This window comes from Dendrobates tinctorius, unplaced genomic scaffold, assembly GCF_039654945.1.
Source record: "Dendrobates tinctorius isolate UK_male_01 unplaced genomic scaffold, ASM3965494v1 ptg000176l, whole genome shotgun sequence".
Lineage (NCBI taxonomy): Eukaryota > Metazoa > Chordata > Amphibia > Anura > Dendrobatidae > Dendrobates > Dendrobates tinctorius.
Window position 1 is genome coordinate 74,528 of NW_027361843.1, and position 22,904 is coordinate 97,431.

Below are 22,904 nucleotides of genomic sequence, written 5' to 3' on the forward strand. Positions count from 1 at the left end.
GGGACGAGTTGACGTTTTTATTGGTATCATTTTCGGGCACATGACATTGTTTGATCACTTTTTATTCTGATTTTTTGGGACGCAGAATGAACAAAAAACAGCAATTCATTAATTTGGGGGGGGGGCGTTTATACTGTTCCACATGTGGTAAAATTGGTAAGGCTGTTTTCTTCTTCGGGTTAGTACGATTACAGCAATACTCATTTATATCATTTTTTTGTTTTGGCGCTTTTATGCAATAAAAACTATTATATAAAAAATTATTTTTGCATCGCTTTATACTGAGAGCTATAAATTTTTATTTTTCCAGTGATGGAGCTGTATGGGGGCTTGTTTTCAGCGGTACCATGTTTATTTATAGCTGTCTTTTTTTGATCGCGTGTTATTCCACTTTTTGTTCGGCGGTATGATGACAAAGCATTGTTTTTTGCCTTGTTTTTTTTAATGGTGTTCTCTATAGGGGTTAACTAGTGGGACAGTTTTATACGTTCGGGTCATTATGGACGCGGCGATACCAAATATTTATACTTTTTTTTTTTTTTTTTTTTTTTTTTGTTTTCATTCAAGTATTTATTTAGTGATAGAATATTATTGTTTTTTAAGTTGTAAATATTTAAGAACATTTTTTATTATTTCAATCTATCTTTTACATTTTGTCCCATTATGGGACACTCATTTTTTGCAGGCTGATTGCTTCTATAGCATGCAGAAGCAGCATCTGCATGCTATAGAAGCTGTCAGTGCTGCACTTACTGCACACTGTCAAAATCGGAGAACAAAAGAGTATAGTGATAAAGTGCCAGTGCAAATAAACTCCCCAGTAGCCATACCAAGTTAATCGCTAGCCATATAAGCCAAATTAGGAGTAAGCTGTACAATAACATATAAAGGATGGCTTACCAGGGCAGTAATGACCATATTACTATGGAAAGGTGACCCTTACCTATTATTGTACTTTCCTGGGTGTCCTCACTTATTGTGACATTGTTACTATTGCTATTTTTGTCTACTTTGATATGTAATAAATGATAGCTTTTACATTTAGCACTTCATACTCTCTTGTTCTCTGTTTTTGATTATGTACTATAGAGTGAGTGCAGTTTTCTAGGGGGTGTCTGGGTCACCCTCTAATAATATCATAAAACTGGATTGGCTTTCACTTACTGCACACTGACCTGAGAGACTTCCTCATCATGCACAGCACATGACCGGGAAGTTTCTCAACTATGGTATGTCATCATGACAACATCAGGTTACCATGGCAGCGATCGGGACCCCGTGTCATGCAGTGTGGTCAACCCTCTGCCTGCTCCTGGAATGCTGTGATCCTGTTTGATTACAGTATTCTGGGGTTTAAAGTGCTGGGAGCGATCTGTGACTGCTCCTGGCACCTAGTGCCGGGTGTCAGCTGTGAGTCAGCTGACAACCGGCTGCACACCACCCGTGTGCGTGGCCGATTGCTGAGACGAACTATTCCGTCCATGGTCAAACAGGTCCAGGGCACATGGACGGAATAGTATGTCTGATGTCAGAAAGAGGTTAAACAAGTTTTTTTTCTTAATATATTGTAATCATATGATGAGACACTGTGTACTTACAATTGCTCATTTTGCATTTCTACCCAGATAATTCTTCTTTTCCCTGCTCTATGTAGAAACAGTCTCTTGTTCCTGCATTTATCAATCAGTTCTTAAATTCCAAACCCAGCTGCTCCCTCTTCCCCCTGACAAGGACTTTTGCAGTAACTCATGCAGGGAAATTCCTTCTACAAGGATTCAGATTGTCAGTTTTTAATTACGTGATGTCACAGACCTGATGGAAAACAGAAGAATTAGCTGGGTAAAAAAGCATTATGGGCAATAGTAACTACACAGTGCTATAGAATATAACGGCATTATATTAATAGGATTAACATTTTCATGGGAGTGCTTCTTTAATGAGCTACCATGGCCTGTAGCATGTCTAGACTTGTCTTCCATCACACACAGGTGGGACATCATGGGTTATCAATTACACAGGGGACTTGTCATAAGTAGATGCATTTACGTGTCCAATTGTATTCAGCTTGGCAGATTATACCTTAGACAACCATTAACAACCTCATTGAGAGTATGCCAAGGCGTGTAATTTGCTGTATTTCTGCACATTGCTCATTGATATTGAATAAATTGAGATCTTGTGAAAACGGTTTCGATTCTTTTTCCCCATCAATTACATATCATTAAAGGAATCTGTCACTTTTTTTGGACTATGAGCTGCCGGCATCGACATCAGAGGCTTATTTACAGCATTCTGTAATGCTGTAGATAAGCCTCCAATGTAACCTGAAAGATAAGAAGAGTTAGATTATACTCACCCCGGCGTCCGGTCCGGCGCCTCCCATCTTCATACGATGCCGTCCTCTTCTTCCCTTCCTGTCGTGGCTCCGGCGCACTGCTCTGCCCTGTTGAGGGCAGAGCAGAATTCTGCAGTGCGCAGGCGCCGGTCCTCTCCCGGAGCCTGCGCACTGCAGGACTCTGCTCTGCCCTCAACAGAGCAGAGCAGTGCGCCGGAGCCACGGCAGGAAGGGAAGAAGAGGACTGCATTGTATGAAGATGGGCTCTTAGATACCCAATGTTTACCTTGGAAACAAGCGTGTACGCTGGTTTCCAAGGTATACAGCGGGTATCCAAGAGCCGCGGCTCCTGGATACCCGATGTTTACATTAGAAACCAGCGTCGCTGGTCCTTATCGCTGGAGGGGCTGTCTTGTGACAGCTCACCAGCAATCAGCCTATGTCCCAGCAATCCCATCATGTCGGATCGTTGGTGGCCTCGCTGGGACATCGTTATGTGTAACGGGGCCTTAACTTATTTCTTATCTGTCAGGTTACATCGGAGGCTTTTCTACAGCATGCTGTAGATAAGCCCCTGATGTCGATGCCGGCAGCTCATAGTCCAAAAAAAGGGTGACAGATTCCCCTTTAACATCTCTATCGATCATATGATTTCCATAATTCTACGAGGCTTCCTTCTTGAAGTTGCAATTTCAAGGCCAAGGAGTGTATACAGAATAATTGGAAAAAGCATCAATAGCACCATATTCAGTGTCTCTACATAATGAGGCATACAGTGCCTTGTGAAAGTTTTCGGCCCCCTGGAACTTTTCAACCTTTTCCCACATATCCTACTTCAAACATAAAGATACCAAATGTAAATTTTTGGTGAAGAATAATCAACAAGTGAGACACAATTGTGAAGTTAAACGAAATTTATTGGTTATTTCAAATTTTTGTGGGAATTCAAAAACTGAAAAGTGAGGCGTGCAATATTATTCGGGCCCTTTAACTTAATACTTTGTTGCGCCACCTTTTGCTGCAATTACAGCTGCAGTCGCTTGGGGTATGTCTCTATCAGTTTTGTACATCGAGAGACTGAAATTCTTGCCCATTCTAACTTGGCAAACAGCTCGAGCTCAGTGAGGTTTGATGGAGATCGCTTGTGAACAGCAGTTTTCAGCTCTTTCCACAGATTCTCGATTGGATTCAGGTCTGGACTTTGACGTTCTAACACCTGGATACGTTTATTTGTGAACCATTCCACTGTAGATTTTGCTTTGTTTGGGATCATTGTCTTGTTGGAAGACAAATCTCCATCTCCGTCTCAGGTCTTTTGCAGACTCCAACATGTTTTCTTCAAGAATGGTCCAGTATTTGGCTCCATCCATCTTACCATCAATTTTAACCATCGTCCCTGTCTCTGCTGAAGAAAAGCAGGCCCAAACCATGATGCTGCCACCTGCCTGCTCCACTCCAGGCTGTGGAGTCAGAGTCGGTATAAAATGGACCGACTCCTAAAATATATAATGAATTGGGTACAGTAATTCTGGCAAGAATGTGCTGAATATTTTTTCATAGGAATTTGGGAAAGTTATGAAATGTCCTATAAATGGCTGTTCTATTCCTGATCTAAGGCTACATTCACACACAGCATTTTTCCTGTGTTTTTTGAGGATACGTTTTTCAGCTGCAAAAGCAGATCAGCTTTTTAAAAAACCGCATCACCTGAAAGGTTTTTAAGCTCATAGATGTTTTCAATAGCAAAAGCAGATTAGAAATCTGCTCTATCTATCCATTTATCCATATCTTATCTGTACTAAAAAGAATGAAAGCCGGGTAGCACACAGACTAACACACTTTTTTTTTTTTTTTTTTAAGTTAGCACCAGTCAGGTACACCTCATAGCTGCCAAAAAGGATGCCCAGTAACACATCAACATCAATTGATAGTTGGAATAAATAGACTGCATTCATCACCACATCTTCTTGAGGTGCAGGCTTTATTTTCAAGTGTAGGGGTGTGCAGTATGAGGTTCTGCAGCAGCTGAGGTGTGCAGTATGAGGTTCTGCGGAACAGTATGAGGCTCACACACACACACACACACACACACACACACACACACACACACACACACACACACACACACATCAAAAGTTTGGACACACCTCATTCAAAGAGTTTTCTTTATTTTCATGACTATGAAAATTGTAGATTCACTCTGAAGGCATCAAAACTTTGAATAACACATGTGGAATTATATAATTACCAACAAAGTGTGAAACAACTGAAAATACTGTCTCTCATATTCTAGGTTCTTCAAAGTAGCCACCTCTTGCTTTGATTACTGCTTTGAACACTCTTGGCATTCTCTTGATGAGCATCAAGACGTAGTCACCGGAAATGGTTTTCACTTCACAGGTGTGCCCTGTCAGGTTTAATAAGTGGGATTTCTTGCCTTATAAATGGGGTTGGGACCATCACTTGTGTTGTGCAGAAGTCTGGTGGATACACAGCTGATAGTCCTACTGAATAGACTGTTAGAATTTGTATTATGGCAAGAAAAAAGCAAAGTAAAGAAAAATGAGTGGCCATCATTACTTTAAGAAATGAAGGTCAGTCAGTCCGAAAAATTGGGAAAACTTTGAAAGTGTCCCCAAGTGCAGTGGCAAAAACCATCAAGCGCTACAAAGAAACTGGCTCACATGAGGAACACCCCAGAAAAGGAAGACCAAGAATCACCTCTGCTGCGGAGGATAAGTTCATCCGAGCTACCAGCCTCAGAAATCGCAGGTTAACAGCAGCTCAGATTAGAGACCAGGTCAATGCCACACAGAGTTCTAGCAGCAGACACATCTCTACAACAACTGTTAAGAGGAGACTTTGTGCAGCAGGCCTTCATGGTAAAATAGCTGCTAGGAAACCACTGCTAAGGACAGGCAACAAGCAGAAGAGACTTGTTTGGGCTAAAGAACACAAGGAATGGACTTTAGACCAGTGGAAATCTGTGCTTTGGCCTGATGAGTCCAAATTTGAGATCTTTTTAGCTTATGTGTTTGGGAACTGGATGTGCGCGTGCGTGGCCAGGGACTCGGTGTTTCTCGACACATGCATCGGATTCCCCTTTTGGGCTTCTCGGACATGGTCGGGTACCTCTTGTTTTACTGGCTACGCATGCGCCGCTTAATCCAGTCACCCTTCCACATTTGGAGGTGTGCTTATACCATGTGAGTGGATGGCCTGTGCGCACGCGCAGCCTGAGTTCCGGCTTCCCTATTCCTACGTCAGTGTCTGGCATCCTGTTACTAGGTTACCGGTCATGTGACGGGAGGGCGGATCCATTTCCGGCCAACATGGCGGCGCGCGCGCCGTGATAGGTTTAATCCTCCCACATGTTATTTGCACAGGAGTATTTAGGGAGATCTGTGATTACACACTCCACCCCCTGACGAAGGATTCATTCCGAAACGTACGTCGGGCGTGTGTAGCTCATCCAGCAGCGTTCCTCCAAGGTATATACCCTCTATTCTTCCCTCCTTTCCCCTACACTCACTCTTTTATTTATTTTTGGAATTTGCATTTTTTGCACTTTATACCATCACATTGGTTTCTCTCCTTGTTGATTGTTTTGCATCACCACATGGTTCTATGCACAGACACTTGTTTGAGCCTATATGGTCTCCATATATTTTGTCACTTTTTTAAGGAGCCAATGTATAGAGGGATAAAATATAGTTATTTATTAATGGGGAACGCCGTGCTTTATTAACCTATATAGGTGTATATATAAAATTCTTTTGAGCACACATCTTTTTTATATGTATTCGTATTACTATTACTTAATAAAGGTATTTTAATCGTATATCTGTTTTATGACTTTTTTATTATTCATATATCTTATTTAATTTTTATATACATTTTTTGACCAAAATTTGGGTTTTTCTTTGATTCGGTTTACAAATCTTTTCTCGAATGGTCTACCATTCTTCCAGTGGCACACACTTATACACGTTGAAAAAGGTATACTAATAGAATTATAACCATTTCATTATTATTGTTATATATAAAAAAAAAAAATATATATATATTTTTTTTTTTTTTCTTTCTTTCACGTGTTTTTTGTGGTATTGCCTTAAAATCAGGTTAATTTGAGTTATCATTAATTGTCTGTGTTTTGCACAGGTTTTTCTACCTGAATATGGATTTCAAAGCCAGGGAATTATCCTGGCAAGGACGTGTTAAAGAAGTCTTCTGTAATAGTGGTACCACAACAATGGTGACAAGTGGTTCACAATTTAATTCTGTTTTTAATGTGATTAAGAATCTAACACATAAAAGAATCCGCTTTTGGTGGAATCGGGCTTTCTTGGAAAACTATTTTGAGAGACAATTAATTCCCAGAGGCCTGAGAGTCCATGTCACTCCATCTTTTATAGTGAGTGACCAAGAATTTATTTCAAACTGGGAAAGCGTTTGTAATGATACGTCTAAGAAACTTATGGAGCTGTTAATTAAATTGAACATTAACTCTTTGGCAGAGATTGATAAGTCCCTTGAAGAGGCATATACTAGTGCCAAAGCTAATTTATCTACAGACCAACTGCAACTGATTGGTTTACAATTGGATAAACATATCGAACAATGGATTAAGGATATACAAGTTAATCAGAGCAATAAATTGATGAGGGATCAAAGAGATTTCAATTTGGGTAGAGTATACAGATGGCGTAAAAATGCAACCAATGAGAATAATGGTGACCGTCAACATAATCGTAATCCATCTATGTCTTCCAATCCATCTGTGAGTGATATTTCTGGTGCCTCTACTTCCGCCTCTGTATCAACTTCCATTATCTCTACACCTAAGAGAAAACGTGATGTACGGTATCAACCGATGAAAAGACTTACTAGATATACTCCTGACAATAATCTTAAGGTAATTAATTTGAGTACTCACATTTTTTCACCTGTTGAAATTAATTTGCTCAATAAAGGTCTTATGTTCTGTCCTACTCCACTCTTCGACCAATTTACGGCAATCAAAGATTTAAATCTTTTTGCAAGAAAATTATTATTCAAACGGCATTTTCATGACGAGACTATTTTTCAATTGTTCCCTACAGAGGCGGAACAAGAGGCGCTAGATATTCTTGATAATCTGGCTAATGATCATAATACATTGGAGAAAGGTAAGATCCCTGAATCAATTCGTCCACGTTCTCGAAAATTCCCACCATTATCATCATGTCCAGTAATTGATGTTTTCGTTAAGACAGTGAGTAAAGAATTTGAAAAAATACCACGGTATCCCAGCAATAATAATCTAAGTAGAGAAGAAAGACTGGGTCTCAAGCGGTTACAGGATCTGAAAGATGTGGTTTTTAAACCTGCAGATAAGGGTGGGAATGTGGTGGTTTGGCCAAAATCACTATATGAAAAGGAAGCATTTCGGCAAATTAAAAATACCACGTGCTATAGAAGACTGACATTTAATCCCTTGATCAAATATCAATCTGAATTGGTGTCTATCCTAAGTAATGCAAGGGATAATGGCACTATATCAAAGGAACTCTTTATGGCCTTACAGATAGATGAACCATCCATTCCCACCCTTTACCTGCTACCAAAAATTCACAAGAACCAAAATATCCCTCCGGGTAGACCCATTATTTCAGGGTGTGGGAACTTTATGGAGAATGTTAATAAATTTATAGACTCAAAGTTACAACCATTAGTAGAAACATTACCCTCGTTTACTAAAGATACAAATGAGTTTTTAAAAAAAGTTGATGGACTATATATTGGTGTGGACACACTATTTGTGACATGTGACGTTGAATCACTCTATACGAACATACCTCACTCTGATGGCATTAATGCAACCAAATTTTATTTGCAATCCTCAACCATGTCTCCATCTATGAGTCAATTTGTAGAGCAACTTTTATCCTTTGCACTGTCTCACAATTTTTTTCTTTTTAAAGGGTCCTTCTACCTGCAGCTCCAGGGCACTGCGATGGGTGCATCTTATGCACCGGCTTATGCAAATCTTTTCCTGGGGCTGTGGGAGAGGGACCTTTTCCTGTCGGATCGTTTGTCATCAATGCACCGCGTTCTCTTTTGGACGCGGTACATTGATGACATATTTTTGATCTGGCAGGGATCCGTTGAAGCACTCAAAGAGTTTATTTTAAATTTAAATGATAATACTATGAACATACATCTCACTTATCAATCTGATAAAGATGTGATTGACTTTCTGGATGTAAAAGTAAAAAGAGATATGGAGAATTGCATACAGACTGACTTATTTCGGAAAAGTACCTCAGTAAATTCTTTCCTTCATGCTACTTCAGCGCATCCCCCAGCTTTGGTGAAATCTATTCCCATTGGACAGTTCCTGCGATTACGTAGGATCTGCTCAAATGAGGAAGACTTTTTAAAACAAGCGGATGAGCTTAAACTTAGATTTTTTGATCGTGGCTACAGCCACAGATCTGTGAAAAGGGCATTCAATAGAGCAAAAAATGTATCAAGACATCAGGCTCTATACTCTTCGAGACCATCAACATCTGATAGGAAAATAAGATATATTACCCAATATCACGGTCAGACGAATATGATGATAAAAATGTTGGAAAAAGCTTGGCCCATATTACATACTGATCCAATTTTATCTCACTATATTGGATCTAAACCAAGCATAACCTATAGGAGACCAGTAAATTTGGGGGATAAATTAGTTAAAAGCCACTATGTTCCAGAACCCATCCAGTCAATGTCCTTTTTGGATTCCAAACCAGCGTGGGGTTATAAACCTTGTGGTAAATGTGTGGCTTGTTCAAATATTGATCAAGCCCAGACATTTTCTAGTTCGGATGGCTTAAGTATGTATAAAATCACTCATACAATAACTTGTACAACCAAAGCAGTTGTCTACTATGCCACCTGCCCCTGTTCCCTAATCTATGTTGGATTAACAACCCGTCAACTAAAGGTAAGGGTTCGGGAACATGTTTTGGGAATTTTAGCGGCAAAGGAAATTGAGGATATAAATATATTGAAAACTATACCGAAACATTTTAAACTTTTCCACAACTGCAACGCCAACGAATTGAGGATAATTGGCATTGATATGGTAAAACCAAACATTAGAGGTGGTAGAATAAGTGCCCCTTTAGCACGGTTGGAAGCTAAGTGGATTTGGAGCCTCAAAACAGTCTCACCTTTAGGTCTTAACGAAAATCTTAGCTTTGCACCTTTTCTGTAAACTGTAATATATTCTTATTATATATTTATATATTTTTATTTTTTATTTTTGTTATTTTTTAATATTGCGGACCCCCTTGTCTCACCCTTCTCCCCCCCTTTTTATCCCTCCTTTCTTTTATGTCTTATTAATATTTTATATTTCTTTTGTTAAGGAACTATGTTTCTTCCCTTCTTATGGTTTGAGTGATGAAAGACGATCCGGAATTATTTGATGCATGAAGAAATACATACCTGTGACTGTCCATCGTGTTTAGTACAAATCCATGGAAGAAGATTTATTTATTTATTTATTCAATTAATTATTCATTCATTATGTATTCAATATATTATTTTTATTTTTAAAAAAATATTTTAATTTTTTTTTTAATTTTTTTTTTTTTTTCCTTCTTCCTTTACCTTGTTTTTGTACTCTTAAATGGTAATCCATTCTTGACACCTTTAATGTATGTACTATACATCATTATATAATATGTGATAACATTATTTTTATACATGCTCTCATTCTATTATTATTTGTATATGGATTTCTATATGGTATTCTTCGATTGAAGTAGTCCAGATGCATATGGATATATTTCTATTATGTGGTTTTTATATATTGATTGCTATGCGTTTTTGAAAGTACACATATATATATATATATATACTCTTTTGTAAAGAAATTTCTTTTCCGGAGTCTATGTTTATTTTTTCTATTTTGTTTTCATATATATTTTTTAGCTTATGTGTTTGGGAACTGGATGTGCGCGTGCGTGGCCAGGGACTCGGTGTTTCTCGACACATGCATCGGATTCCCCTTTTGGGCTTCTCGGACATGGTCGGGTACCTCTTGTTTTACTGGCTACGCATGCGCCGCTTAATCCAGTCACCCTTCCACATTTGGAGGTGTGCTTATACCATGTGAGTGGATGGCCTGTGCGCACGCGCAGCCTGAGTTCCGGCTTCCCTATTCCTACGTCAGTGTCTGGCATCCTGTTACTAGGTTACCGGTCATGTGACGGGAGGGCGGATCCATTTCCGGCCAACATGGCGGCGCGCGCGCCGTGATAGGTTTAATCCTCCCACATGTTATTTGCACAGGAGTATTTAGGGAGATCTGTGATTACACACTCCACCCCCTGACGAAACGTACGTCGGGCGTGTGTAGCTCATCCAGCAGCGTTCCTCCAAGGTATATACCCTCTATTCTTCCTTCCTTTCCCCTACACTCACTCTTTTATTTATTTTTGGAATTTGCATTTTTTGCACTTTATACCATTACATTGGTTTCTCTCCTTGTTGATTGTTTTGCATCACCACATGGTTCTATGCACAGACACTTGTTTGAGCCTATATGGTCTCCATATATTTTATGTCAATTTTTAAGGAGCCAATGTATAGAGGGATAAAATATAGTTATTTATTAATGGGGAACGCCGTGCTTTATTAACCTATATAGGTGTATATATAAAATTCTTTTGAGCACACATCTTTTTTATTTTTTTTTTTTTTTATATGTATTCGTATTACTATTACTTAATAAAGGTATTTTAATCGTATATCTGTTTTATGACTTTTTTATTATTCATATATCTTATTTAATTTTTATATACATTTTTTGACCAAAATTTGGGTTTTTCTTTGATTCGGTTTACTATTCCTGATCTAAGGCTACATTCACACACAGCATTTTTCCTGTGTTTTTTGAGGATACGTTTTTCAGCTGCAAAAGCAGATCAGCTTTTTAAAAAACCGCATCACCTGAAAGGTTTTTAAGCTCATAGATGTTTTCAATAGCAAAAGCAGATTAGAAATCTGCTCTATCTATCCATTTATCCATATCTTATCTGTACTAAAAAGAATGAAAGCCGGGTAGCACACAGACTAACACACTTTTTTTTTTTTTTTAGTTAGCACCAGTCAGGTACACCTCATAGCTGCCCAAAAGGATGCCCAGTAACACATCAACATCAATTGATAGTTGGAATAAATAGACTGCATTCATCACCACATCTTCTTGAGGTGCAGGCTTTATTTTCAAGTGTAGGGGTGTGCAGTATGAGGTTCTGCAGCAGCTGAGGTGTGCAGTATGAGGTTCTGCGGAACAGTATGAGGCTCTGCCCCCCCCCTAGGTTTGATCCTGGCTACAACCATGATGTGAATGTAGCCTGAGGATCTAGGCTTTGTCTTAGCTGAGAAAAGTCATAGTGTTATATACAGTACAGACCAAAAGTTTGGACACACCTCATTCAAAGAGTTTTCTTTATTTTCATGACTATGAAAATTGTAGATTCACTCTGAAGGCATCAAAACTTTGAATAACACATGTGGAATTATATAATTACCAACAAAGTGTGAAACAACTGAAAATACTGTCTCTCATATTCTAGGTTCTTCAAAGTAGCCACCTCTTGCTTTGATTACTGCTTTGAACACTCTTGGCATTCTCTTGATGAGCATCAAGACGTAGTCACCGGAAATGGTTTTCACTTCACAGGTGTGCCCTGTCAGGTTTAATAAGTGGGATTTCTTGCCTTATAAATGGGGTTGGGACCATCACTTGTGTTGTGCAGAAGTCTGGTGGATACACAGCTGATAGTCCTACTGAATAGACTGTTAGAATTTGTATTATGGCAAGAAAAAAGCAAAGTAAAGAAAAATGAGTGGCCATCATTACTTTAAGAAATGAAGGTCAGTCAGTCCGAAAAATTGGGAAAACTTTGAAAGTGTCCCCAAGTGCAGTGGCAAAAACCATCAAGCGCTACAAAGAAACTGGCTCACATGAGGAACACCCCAGAAAAGGAAGACCAAGAATCACCTCTGCTGCGGAGGATAAGTTCATCCGAGCTACCAGCCTCAGAAATCGCAGGTTAACAGCAGCTCAGATTAGAGACCAGGTCAATGCCACACAGAGTTCTAGCAGCAGATACATCTCTACAACAACTGTTAAGAGGAGACTTTGTGCAGCAGGCCTTCATGGTAAAATAGCTGCTAGGAAACCACTGCTAAGGACAGGCAACAAGCAGAAGAGACTTGTTTGGGCTAAAGAACACAAGGAATGGACTTTAGACCAGTGGAAATCTGTGCTTTGGCCTGATGAGTCCAAATTTGAGATCTTTGGTTCCAACCACTGTGTCTTTGTGTGATGCAGAAAAGGTGAACGGATGGACTCTACATGCCTGGTTCCCACCGTGAAGTATGGAGGAGGTGTGATGGTGCTTTGCTGGTGACACTGTTGGGGATTTATTCAAAATTGAAGGCATACTGATCCAGCATGGCTACCACAGCATCTTGCAGCGGCATGCTGTTCCATCCAGTTTGCGTTTAGTTGGACCATCATTTATTTTTCAACAGGACAATGACCCCAAATACACCTCCAGGCTGTGTAAGGGCTATTTGACCAAGAAGGAGAGTGATGGGGTGCTACGCCAGATGACATGGCCTCCACAGTCATCAGACCTGAACCCAATCAAGATGGTTTGGGGTGAGATGGACTGCAGAGTGAAGGCAAAAGGGCCAACAAGTGCTAAGCATCTCTGGGAACTCCTTCAAGACTGTTGGAAGACCATATTCCGGTAATTACCTCTTGAAGCTCATCAAGAGAATGCCAAGAGTGTGCAAAGCAGTAATCAAAGCAAAAGGTGGCTACTTTGAAGAACCTAGAATATGACATATTTTCAGTTGTTTCACTCTTTTTTGTTAATTATATAATTCGACATGTTTTAATTCATAGTTTTGATGCCTTCAGAGTGAATCTACAATTTTCATAGTCATGAAAATAAAGAAAACTCTTTGAATGAGGTGTGTCCAAACCTTTGGTCTGTACTGTATATATGTAATCAATATTATATAGTGTATTACATATTTACAATGTATTAGTTTTTTGTGTTCTAAAGTTGTATTCCAATAAATATATATGTGCTATCAAAATATCTTGATTATTGTATCATAAAAATGATTCAATGTCTGATGTTCACATTGTACTATAATAAATTTTTCACTTAAATGTAAGCAATATATGTGGGAGTCTGAGTCGGTGTATGGGAAATTGAGGAGTCTGAGTCGCATGTTTGGCTTACCGACTCCACAACCCTGGCTGCCACCACCATGTTTGACAGTGGGGATGGTGTGTTCAGGGTGATGAGCTGTGTTGCCTTTACGCCAAACATCGTTTGGCATTGTTGCCAAAAAGTTTGATTTTGGTTTCATCTGACCAGAGCACCTTCTACCAAATGTTTGGTGTGTCTCCCAGGTGGCTTGTTGCAAACTTTAAATGACACTTTTTATGGATATCTTTAAGAAATGGCTTTCTTCTTGCCACTCTTCCATAAAGGCCAGATTTGTGTAGTGTACGACTGATTGTTGTCCTATGGACAGACTGTCCCACCTCAGCAGTTCATCCAGAGTGATCATGGGCCTCTTGGCTGCATCTTTGATCAGTCTTCTCCTTGTTTGAGATGAAAGTTTAGAAGGATGGCCGGGTTTTGGTAAATTTGCAGTGGTATGATACGCCTTCCATTTCAATATGATCGCTTGCACAGTGCTCCTTGGGATGTTTAAAGTTTTGGAAATCATTTTGTATCCAAATCCGGCTTTAAACTTATCCACAACAGTATCACGGACCTGCCTGTTGTGTTCCTTGGTCTTCATGATGCTCTCTGTGCAGCAAACAGAATCCTGAGACTATCACAGAGCAGGTGCATTTAAACGGAGACTTGATTGTATTTATCATCATTAGTCACTTAGGACAACATTGGATCATTCAGAGATCCACAATGAACTTCTGGAGTGAGTTTGCTGCACTGAAAGTAAAGTGGCCGAATAATATTGAACGCCCCACCTTGCAGTTTTTGAATTTCCACAAAAATTTAAAATAACCAATAAATTTTGTTCAACTTCACAATTGTGTCCCACTTGTTGATTCTTCACCAAAAATTTACATTTGGTATCTTTATGTTTGAAGCATTATATGTGGGAAAAGGTTGAAAAGGTCCAGGGGGCGCTATACAATTGATTCTAGCAGCCAATAGTTGGATTGTGTGGTTTATTAAATCCTGTCATAGATCTAGACTGAACCCTAGCCCAAAGATTCCTCCTTTGGATTTGAATATAGTTCTAGAAGCCCTGGTGAAAAGCTCCTTTTGAAACCTTACAGAAAGCCTCCATCAAGAATCTGACCCTTAGGGCTATGTATTTCTATGCAGCTCCGATCCGAGTGTCGGCGGCAGTGCCAGGTATTGACGTGCGACACTTGTCCGAAAGCTCTGTTGAAAGAGCTGAAAACTGCTGTTCACAAACTATCTCCATCAAACCTCACTGAACTTGAGCTGTTTGCCAAGGAAGAATGGGTAAGAAATTCAGTCTCTTGATGTACAAAACTTATTGAGACATACCCCAAGCGACTTGCAGCTGTAATCGCAGCAAACGGTGGCACAACAAAGTATTAAGTTAAAGGGGCAGAATAATATTGCACGCCCCACTTTTCAGTTGTTGAATTTCCACAATAATCAATAAATTTTGTTCAACTTCACAATTGTGTTCCATTTGTTATTGATCACCAAAAATTTACATTTGGTACTTTGTTTGAAGCATGATATGTGGGAAAAGGTTGAATAGTTCCAGGGGGCTGAATACTTTCGCAAGGCACTGTACATTAGTACAAATGTGAATGTTCCATTTGGGCCACTTTCATGTCAGTATTTTGTAACTCTGTCAATATGGGTCCAAAACTTGGAAGATTCGCAGACTTTTCCATTATACTTTTTTCTGTTTAAGTCCCGTTTATGGCATAGGTGCAAATACTGATCATGTGACTGTGCCCTTATGTCCGCCATAGATTTTTATGGGGCAGACTTGTATCAATGTAGCACTTTAAGCAAAGTTTATATGGAGCAGTTTGTAGCTCCTAAAGTAAGGAATACTATTAATGAACTAATTTATGTATCCACTGCTTGTACTTTCACCTTCACAGCCATGTCTGTTTTAGTGAATACTTTTTTTCCAGTAAATAACAATTATAGATTGTTTTCTTAGAACCAACACTGCGGGAACAGCACTGGACTCCAGTATAAGCTTTACTATTTTATGGTGGCCAAACATTTCGATCAAGAAGAGTTTGTCCTAGTAATCGACATCAGCTTTAATGAGCAGCAGCTTAATTGGGCATATGCTCAAGAGTATCATGGCATAAACCAGGTTCATCTTCTGACATTTGTGTATGAATTGGACTAATGCATTACTCTGTCAGGTTCTGTGTAATTTACCAGTTCTAAAAATTAAAACCACACCTTCATTACTGTACCTATTCACACAACAAGTGTGGTTCTAAAATATCAAGGAAGTTAGTTATGAGTCAGATGGAAATGTTTTATATGCACTAATCCAGGTCTGGAAGAGAATCATCCCTATTCCTCCTCTCCCCCAAACACAATCTGCAGTCTCATCCAGATTCTGCCCAGACCATGGTGGGAATACCTAAAGGCATGTGGGGAACCTTGCACACAACTGAGTCGCATTGAGTTTGTCGTGTTGAAGTTCACACATTGTATCCACCTGCAGTTATTTTTCTTTGATTTTTAAGATAATTGGGATTCCAGTCATCAATTCATTACTTTGGTTTCTTGTCACCACTTAATTTTGTTCTCAATGACTTACGTGATTTATCAGTAAAGATTTTCAACTTTCCTATTTTAGCCCCTTAGGGACCGGGCCAATTTTTTTTTTTATCTGACCAATGGCACTGTGTGTTAACTCTGGAATGCTTAAATCCCAGTAATTTTGAGATTGTTTTTTCGTGGCACATTATAATTTACGATGCTGCTATATTTAGGTCGATATGATGTTTATTTACGTATTAAAAAATCAGAAATGACAATGTATAAAAACTTGCAGTTATCACCTTTGAATATCACTTTAATCCAGATAGTCATACCATATAAAACATTAACCCCTGGGGGTGGTTTGCACGTTCATGACCGGGCCAATTTTTATAATTTTGACCACTGTCCCTTTATGAGGTTATAACTCTGAAACGCTTCCATGGATCCTGGTGATTCTGACATTGTTTTCTTGTGACATATTGTACTTCATGATAGTGGTAAAAACTTCTTTGCTATGACTTGCTTTTATATGTGAAAAAAATCAAATGTGGCAAAAATTTCCACAACTTGCCAACTTTGAAGTTTCATGCCCTTAAATCAGAGATATGTCACACAAAATACGTAACATTTCCCACTTGACTACTTTACATCAGCACAATTTTTTGTTAGGAAGTTAAGGGTTAAAATTTAAACAGCGGTTTATCATTTTTACAACCTTTTTTTCTTTTAGGGACCACATTTGAAGTCACTTTGAGGGGTCTATATGGTAGGAACTACCCAAAAGTGACACCATTCTAATAACTGCACCCCTCAAGGTGCTCAAAACCACATTCAAAACATTTATTAAGCCTTCAAGTGCTTCATAGGAATTTTTGGAATGCTTTAAAAAAAATTAAACTTTTTTTCACAAAATAAACTTTAGTTCCAATTATTTCTATTTTACCAGGTGTAGCAGGAGAAATTTGACCCCAAAAGTTGTTGTTCAATTTCTCCTGAGTACGCCAATACCCCATATATGCAGGTAAGCGACTGGGCGCACGGCAGCGCTCGAAAGGGAAGGAGCACTGTGACTTTTTCAACGCAAAATTGGCTGGAATTAAGATTGGACGCCATGTCACGTTTGGAGAGCCCCTGATGTGCCTTAACAGTGGAAGCCCCCCCACAAGTGACCCCGTTTTGGAAACTAGACCCCCTATTGAACTTATCTAAATGTGTGGTGAGCACTACTTTGAACCCCCAATTGCTTCACAGAAGTTTATATAGTAGAGCCGTAAAAATATTTTTTTTCACAAATATTTTGCCCCCAATTTTTTAATTTCCCAAGGATAACAAAAGAAATTCGACCCCAAAAGTTATTGTGCAAATTGTCCCGAGTATGCCCATACCCCATATGTGGGGGTAATCCACTGTTTGGGCACATGATAGAGCTCAGAAGGCAAGGAGTGCCAGATTTTACTGTTAGGCCGGGGTCACACTGGCGAGGAATATGGACGAGTGAGAGGCGTTAAAAGCACGCATTACACACGGACAAATTATTCTCTATGGGTTTGCTCCCAACAGCCGTATATTTCTCGGGCGTATTCTACGGTCCGTGCCAATCGCAGCGTGCTACGCCCGTAATACACCAATGCAAGTCTATGGGTGCGCTAAAAAACGGTAATTAGACCTACCGGTAATTGTGTTTCCAGGAAGCCATCCTGACAGCACGCTGGAGGACATCCTTCTTATCCACAGTGGGACAGGAAACCACGAGAGTTCAAAAGGACCCTCCCCTCACCACCCTTCAGTGTTTTCTTAAAGTAACACATCTGGATGGATGCAAGAAGATTTTTATTTAACAAAATTTCCACATACACGTTACATCACAATAGTACGGATGAGTATTCTAGGGAGGGAACTAATAGTGCTGTCAGGATGGTTTCCTGGAAACACAATTACCGGTAGGTCTAATTACTGTTTTCCAGGTCACCACCTGACAGCACGCTGGAGTAGTACCAAAGGAGACTGGTCCTAGGGTGGGACTACCGCATGGAGTACCTTTCTGCCGAATGCTAATTGTGCGGATACCACATCTAATTTATAATGTTTAGAGAAGGTACCGAGACTGGACCAGGACGCGGCTCTGCAGATCTGCTCTGCCGAGGCTCCCCCCTCTCTGCCCATGACGTGGCCATGGCCCTAGTTGAGTGGGCTTTAAGGTTCCCAGGGGGATTCTGCCCCTGTGTCCTATAGGCTAGACTAATTGTGGATTTAATCCATCTCGCAATTGTGGACTTAGACGCCTTTCTCCCTTTATTCGGACCACTATATTGAATGAAGAGATTATCTTTCCTCCAAGGCCTGGTTGCGTCTAGGTACCTGAGTACTGACTCCCTGACGTCTAGGTTATGGTAGGTGCTCTCTTTCCTATTCTTAGGGAACTGACAGAATGATCCCTTCATTCTGTCAGTTCCCTAAGAATAGGAAAGAGAGCACTACCTCCTGATTCATGTTTGAATCTGAGACAACCTTTGTAAGGAAAGCCGGGTCAAGTCTTAAGATTAATCTATCGTTAAACACCTGTAGATAAGGGTCCTGGATAGACAGGGCCTGAAGTTCTCCTAGCCTCTTTGCTGACGTGATCGCTACCAGAAATGCCGTTCTGATCGAGAGGTTACCAATCCCTATGTCTGCCACTAGCTGGAATGGGTTTTTACATAGTGCATTGAGGACTAGGTTAAGATCCCAGGGGGGAACCGACTTCCTGTACAACTCTGTACTGCAACCTGAAGAAGAGCAGCGCGGATGCTCAGAAGTGCTTTTCTTGGATCCTCAACTTATACCTAGTGGACGCTGTCCACCTGCACGAGCTCTGCAGCAGCTATATGACTGCAACAAACGTTGAGAGTGGTTGTGTCTGAACACAACCCATAAAGGGTGAGTACTCCAGAGTACTTTTATATTTTAATTGATTTATACCAGGTGAAGCCCTATATCTGCGCCCCCGCCCTTGTTTTCTCTTATTAAAGGGCCTCAGCATCTGAACTGCCCTGGAGATCCGGGCTACCCAAGGGTGTGCTGACAGGGCGCAGTCATAGAACACACTAAAGGCTGCGATCAGTACTCTTAGCGTACTGGCTCTAAGACCCTTTTTGAACCCTGCCTGCAAGAAGTCCAGGATTTTTGGGATATTGGGGTGGTCAGTCTCAACTGTCATCTCTCCACAGAAGCTGCAGAATCTTTTCCAGATGTTGTTATATATTGCAGCGGTTACCGGTTTCCTACTCGCCTGCAGGGTAGAGATGACGTCGTCTGAGAGGCCCTTTGATTTTAAGACCTGCTGCTCAGGATCCAGGCCGACAATTGGAGTGCTTCTGGCGCCAAACCGGACCCTGGTGGAGGAGGTCCCTTCTTTCTGGTAGAATGGGTTCTTCCTCTGCCATCTTCCCCAGCAAGGGGAACTAACTTCTCTTCGGCCAGAATGGCACTATTAGTATGACTCTGGCTCTGTCTTCGCTGATTTTCCTGAGAGTTCACGGTATGAGAGCGAGAGGTGGGAAGGCGTATAACAGGCCCCTGCTCCATGATTGTGATAGAGCGTCGATTTCTGCTGGGTTCCTCAGAGGGTTCAGAGAGTAGAAGGTCTTGACCTTTGTGTTCTGCTTGACTGCGAATAGGTCTATCTCCGGTGCTCCCCACCGGCTGCATAGGTTGTTGAATACCTCGCTGTTCAGCTCCCATTCCGTTGCGACAACTCTTCTGCTGAGAAAGTCTGCCACCCGTTTTTTTTTCGCCCTCTAGGTGCACTGCTGAGATCGAGAGGGTGTTCTTTTCTGCCCATCTGAAGATCTGTTCGGCTAGGCGCTGCAGTCCTGGGTGTCTTGGACCGCGTTGGTGACGCAGGAAAGCTACTGTCGTGGTATTGTCCGATAGTACCTTGACGTGCCTGTTCCTCACTAGTGACTGGGCGGACGATAGTACCTTCCATACCGCATGAAGCTCTCTGAAGTTGGAGGACTCCTTGCTGTCCTCTCGACCGCATCGTCCCTGGTAGTATCTTCCCTGGACGTGTCCGCCTCAACCTTGCTGACTTGCGTCTGTGGTGACTATGACCTCTGGGAACTGGATCCATGAGACACCGGTGCGTAGATTCTTCAGAATGGTCCACCACATCAGGGAATTCCTGACTCTGAGACAATCGGATCTTCTTGTCTAATGAGCTCTGCCTTCTGTCCCAGGAAGACAGAACTGCCCGTTGTAGATCTCGAGAGTGGAACTGGCTCCACCTGACACAGGGAATACAGGATGTCATTAGGCCCAGAATCTTCATGGCCTCTCTGATAGAGACCCGTTGTCTTGCGAACTGGCGAATCCTTTCCCTCGTGCTGGTCTGTTTTACCTCTGGAAGGTAAGACATTCTTTCCTCTGAGTCCAGCATTACTCCCAGGAACTATATATTTTTGACTTGGGTACTAGATCTGATTTTTGCCAGTTTATAATCCAACCCAAGCTCTGCAGCGTGGAAATCAAAGACCGACAGTCGAGTCTGAACCGGGCCACTGAATCTAAGATGAGGAAATCGTCTAGGTAAGGGACCACCGTAATATTTCTGATTCTTAGGTAGGCAACTACCTCTACCATCAGCTTCGTAAAGACCCTTGGAGCTGAAGCTAGCCCGAAGGGGAGGCAGCGGAACTAGAAATGATAGATTCTTCCCTCTTTCCTGACTGCAAACGTGAGATATCTCTGACGGTCTGTGTGGATGGGAACATGGTAATATGCACTCTTTAAATCTAAAGTACACATTACCACCCCCTTGCCTAGGAGAGGAATCGTGGATTTTATTGATTCCATTTTGAACCTTTTGTATCTTAGCCACCTGTTTAGGGGTTTGAGATTGATTATAGTTCTGGACTCTCCTGACAGCTTTCTTATTAAGAAAAGGCTTGAGTAGTGCCCTCTGCCTTCCTCTCGTGCGGGTACTGGGATAACTGTGGCCGTTGTTAGGAGGTCCTGAATATCCAGCCACATGGGGGAGGCAGAGTGGAGGTGAGAGTTGGTTATCAGAAAACGGCTCGGAGGGAGTCGAATTCTATCCTATACCCCTGCGAGATCACCTGTAGCACCCAGGGGCTGCTGGAAATTTTCTGCCATCCCTCTAGGAACCCCAGCAATCGTCCCCCTACTCTGGTGGCGTCATTTCCTTCGGGAGTTTGACTCGGAGAAGATGCAGTCGTTATTTCTACCCCTGCTCTCTCCCACTTGGGGTAGCTCCATCTTCCAGTTTTCCCCTTCCCTCTGTAGTCACACCTTTGGTTAAAATGGGGTCTACGAAAGGGCTGATATTTTTTGCGTTTCTCTTCCGGGAACCCTTTTTTCTCGTCAGAGGCTCTCTCCAAAATATCATCGAGCACCGGCCCGAAGACTTTGCCTCCTGAAAAGGGGATGGAGCAGAGCTTATTCTTGGACTGAACATCCCCCGACCAGCTCTTTAGCCAGATGGCTCTCCTGGCCACGTTGGTCAGGGACTGATTCCTGGCCGTAAATCTGACTGTTTCCGCTGAAGCGTCAGCTAGAAACCCAGTGGCTAACTTTAACAAGGGAAGGGATTTTAGGATAGTCTACCTTGGGGTTCTATCTGTAAGGTGCTCCTCTAAGTCATCTATCCAGAGGTGCATTGATCGCGCTACAGACGTTGCTGCTATATTTGCCCGTATGACCGCGGCTGAACTTTCCCAGGCTCTCTTTAAGAGGCCGTCTGCCTTCCAGTCCATGGGCTCCTTCAAAGTGGAGGAGTCCTCAAAGGGAATTACCATCTTTTTAGACACCTTTGCAACCGGGATATCTATTTTTGGGATTTCCTCCCAGACCTTGACCTCCTCTGGGTCAAATGGCAGTCGCAGTTTAAAGTCTCTAGGGACAGTAAGTCTCTTCTCTGCCTCTTCCCATTCCTCCAGTATCATTGCTCGTATATGCATATTTACTGGGAAGACCATCGAGGTTTGCGACCGCAGTCCCCCAAACATCTCGTCCTGTACTGATAGTCTCTGGGGGTTCCTCGACCTGCATAGTGTGTCTTACAGCACCTAACAGTTCGTCCGTATCCCCTGATGAAAAGAGGTATCTCTTCCCCTTTTCTGCGGGTTCTCTCATCTCCTCGTCTAGCCCTGATTCGGACGGGTCACCTTCCGACGAGGAGTCCGACTCCCTTGGCCTTTTACCGGATACCTGGGGAATCGGCTGCGGAGTCTGGGGGCATCTTAGGCCTGATACTGAAGCCTGTACCTCCTCCCTTATAATGGATCTCATGTTAGACATCATAGTGGCTTGCTCATCCCCCACTATGCGTCTGGTGCATGCGTCACATAAGGGCTTCTGCCATGTGTCTTTTAGTTTTTTGGCACAGATTGGGCACTTTCTCTCCTTTTTCTTAGACTCCTTCTCTGCAGGGGTCCCCTGGAATACATAGAATATGTGTCCTATGGGATCTGCCTACCTAGGGTCCTGGAGTAACCTTTGGTGAGGTACTCACGTGACCCTGGCCATGTCTCAGATTTCGCCTGATCCTCCATCTCTGCAGGAGTGGCTGTATGGGGCTGCTCTCCACCGCTAATCCGGGCGATGTCCGACCTGCTCTGAATCCTCCTGGAGGGGACGTCGCCTGTCCACACCGGGGCGCGGGGGTTCAGTTCAAATCCTGTGACAGAACAGCTACCCAGAAGTACTGCCATCGCCCGGGCCCGTCCCCTGGAAGTGACGCG

The 22,904-nt window shown here is 41.7% G+C and overlaps 1 protein-coding gene across 2 annotated transcripts; it reads left to right on the top strand.

Annotated features, from left to right (window-relative positions):
- Positions 1–6,436: 6,436 nt before the first annotated feature.
- LOC141054182 (uncharacterized) lies at positions 6,437–11,084 on the top strand. 2 transcript variants are annotated; one of them, XM_073551404.1, is made up of 3 exons: positions 6,437–7,250; positions 7,438–7,503; positions 9,739–11,084. In XM_073551404.1, exons 1-2 carry the CDS (start codon positions 6,513–6,515, stop codon positions 7,456–7,458), a joined length of 759 nt encoding a protein of 252 aa, XP_073407505.1. In that variant the 5' UTR covers positions 6,437–6,512; the 3' UTR covers positions 7,459–7,503; positions 9,739–11,084. The 2 variants fall into 2 exon arrangements, with proteins under 2 accessions (XP_073407505.1, XP_073407504.1); XM_073551403.1 differs by having other exon boundaries at positions 6,437–7,503.
- The last annotated feature ends 11,820 nt before the right edge of the window (positions 11,085–22,904 follow it).

Excerpts from the sequence above, each read along its gene's own strand:
- LOC141054182 (XM_073551403.1), top strand. The coding sequence starts at position 6,513 with ATGGATTTCAAAGCCAGGGAATTATCCTGGCAAGGACGTGTTAAAGAA. Across the intron at positions 7,504-9,738 it reads TCATAATACATTGGAGAAAG|GAACTATGTTTCTTCCCTTC; the intron begins GTAAGATCCCTG and ends TCTTTTGTTAAG.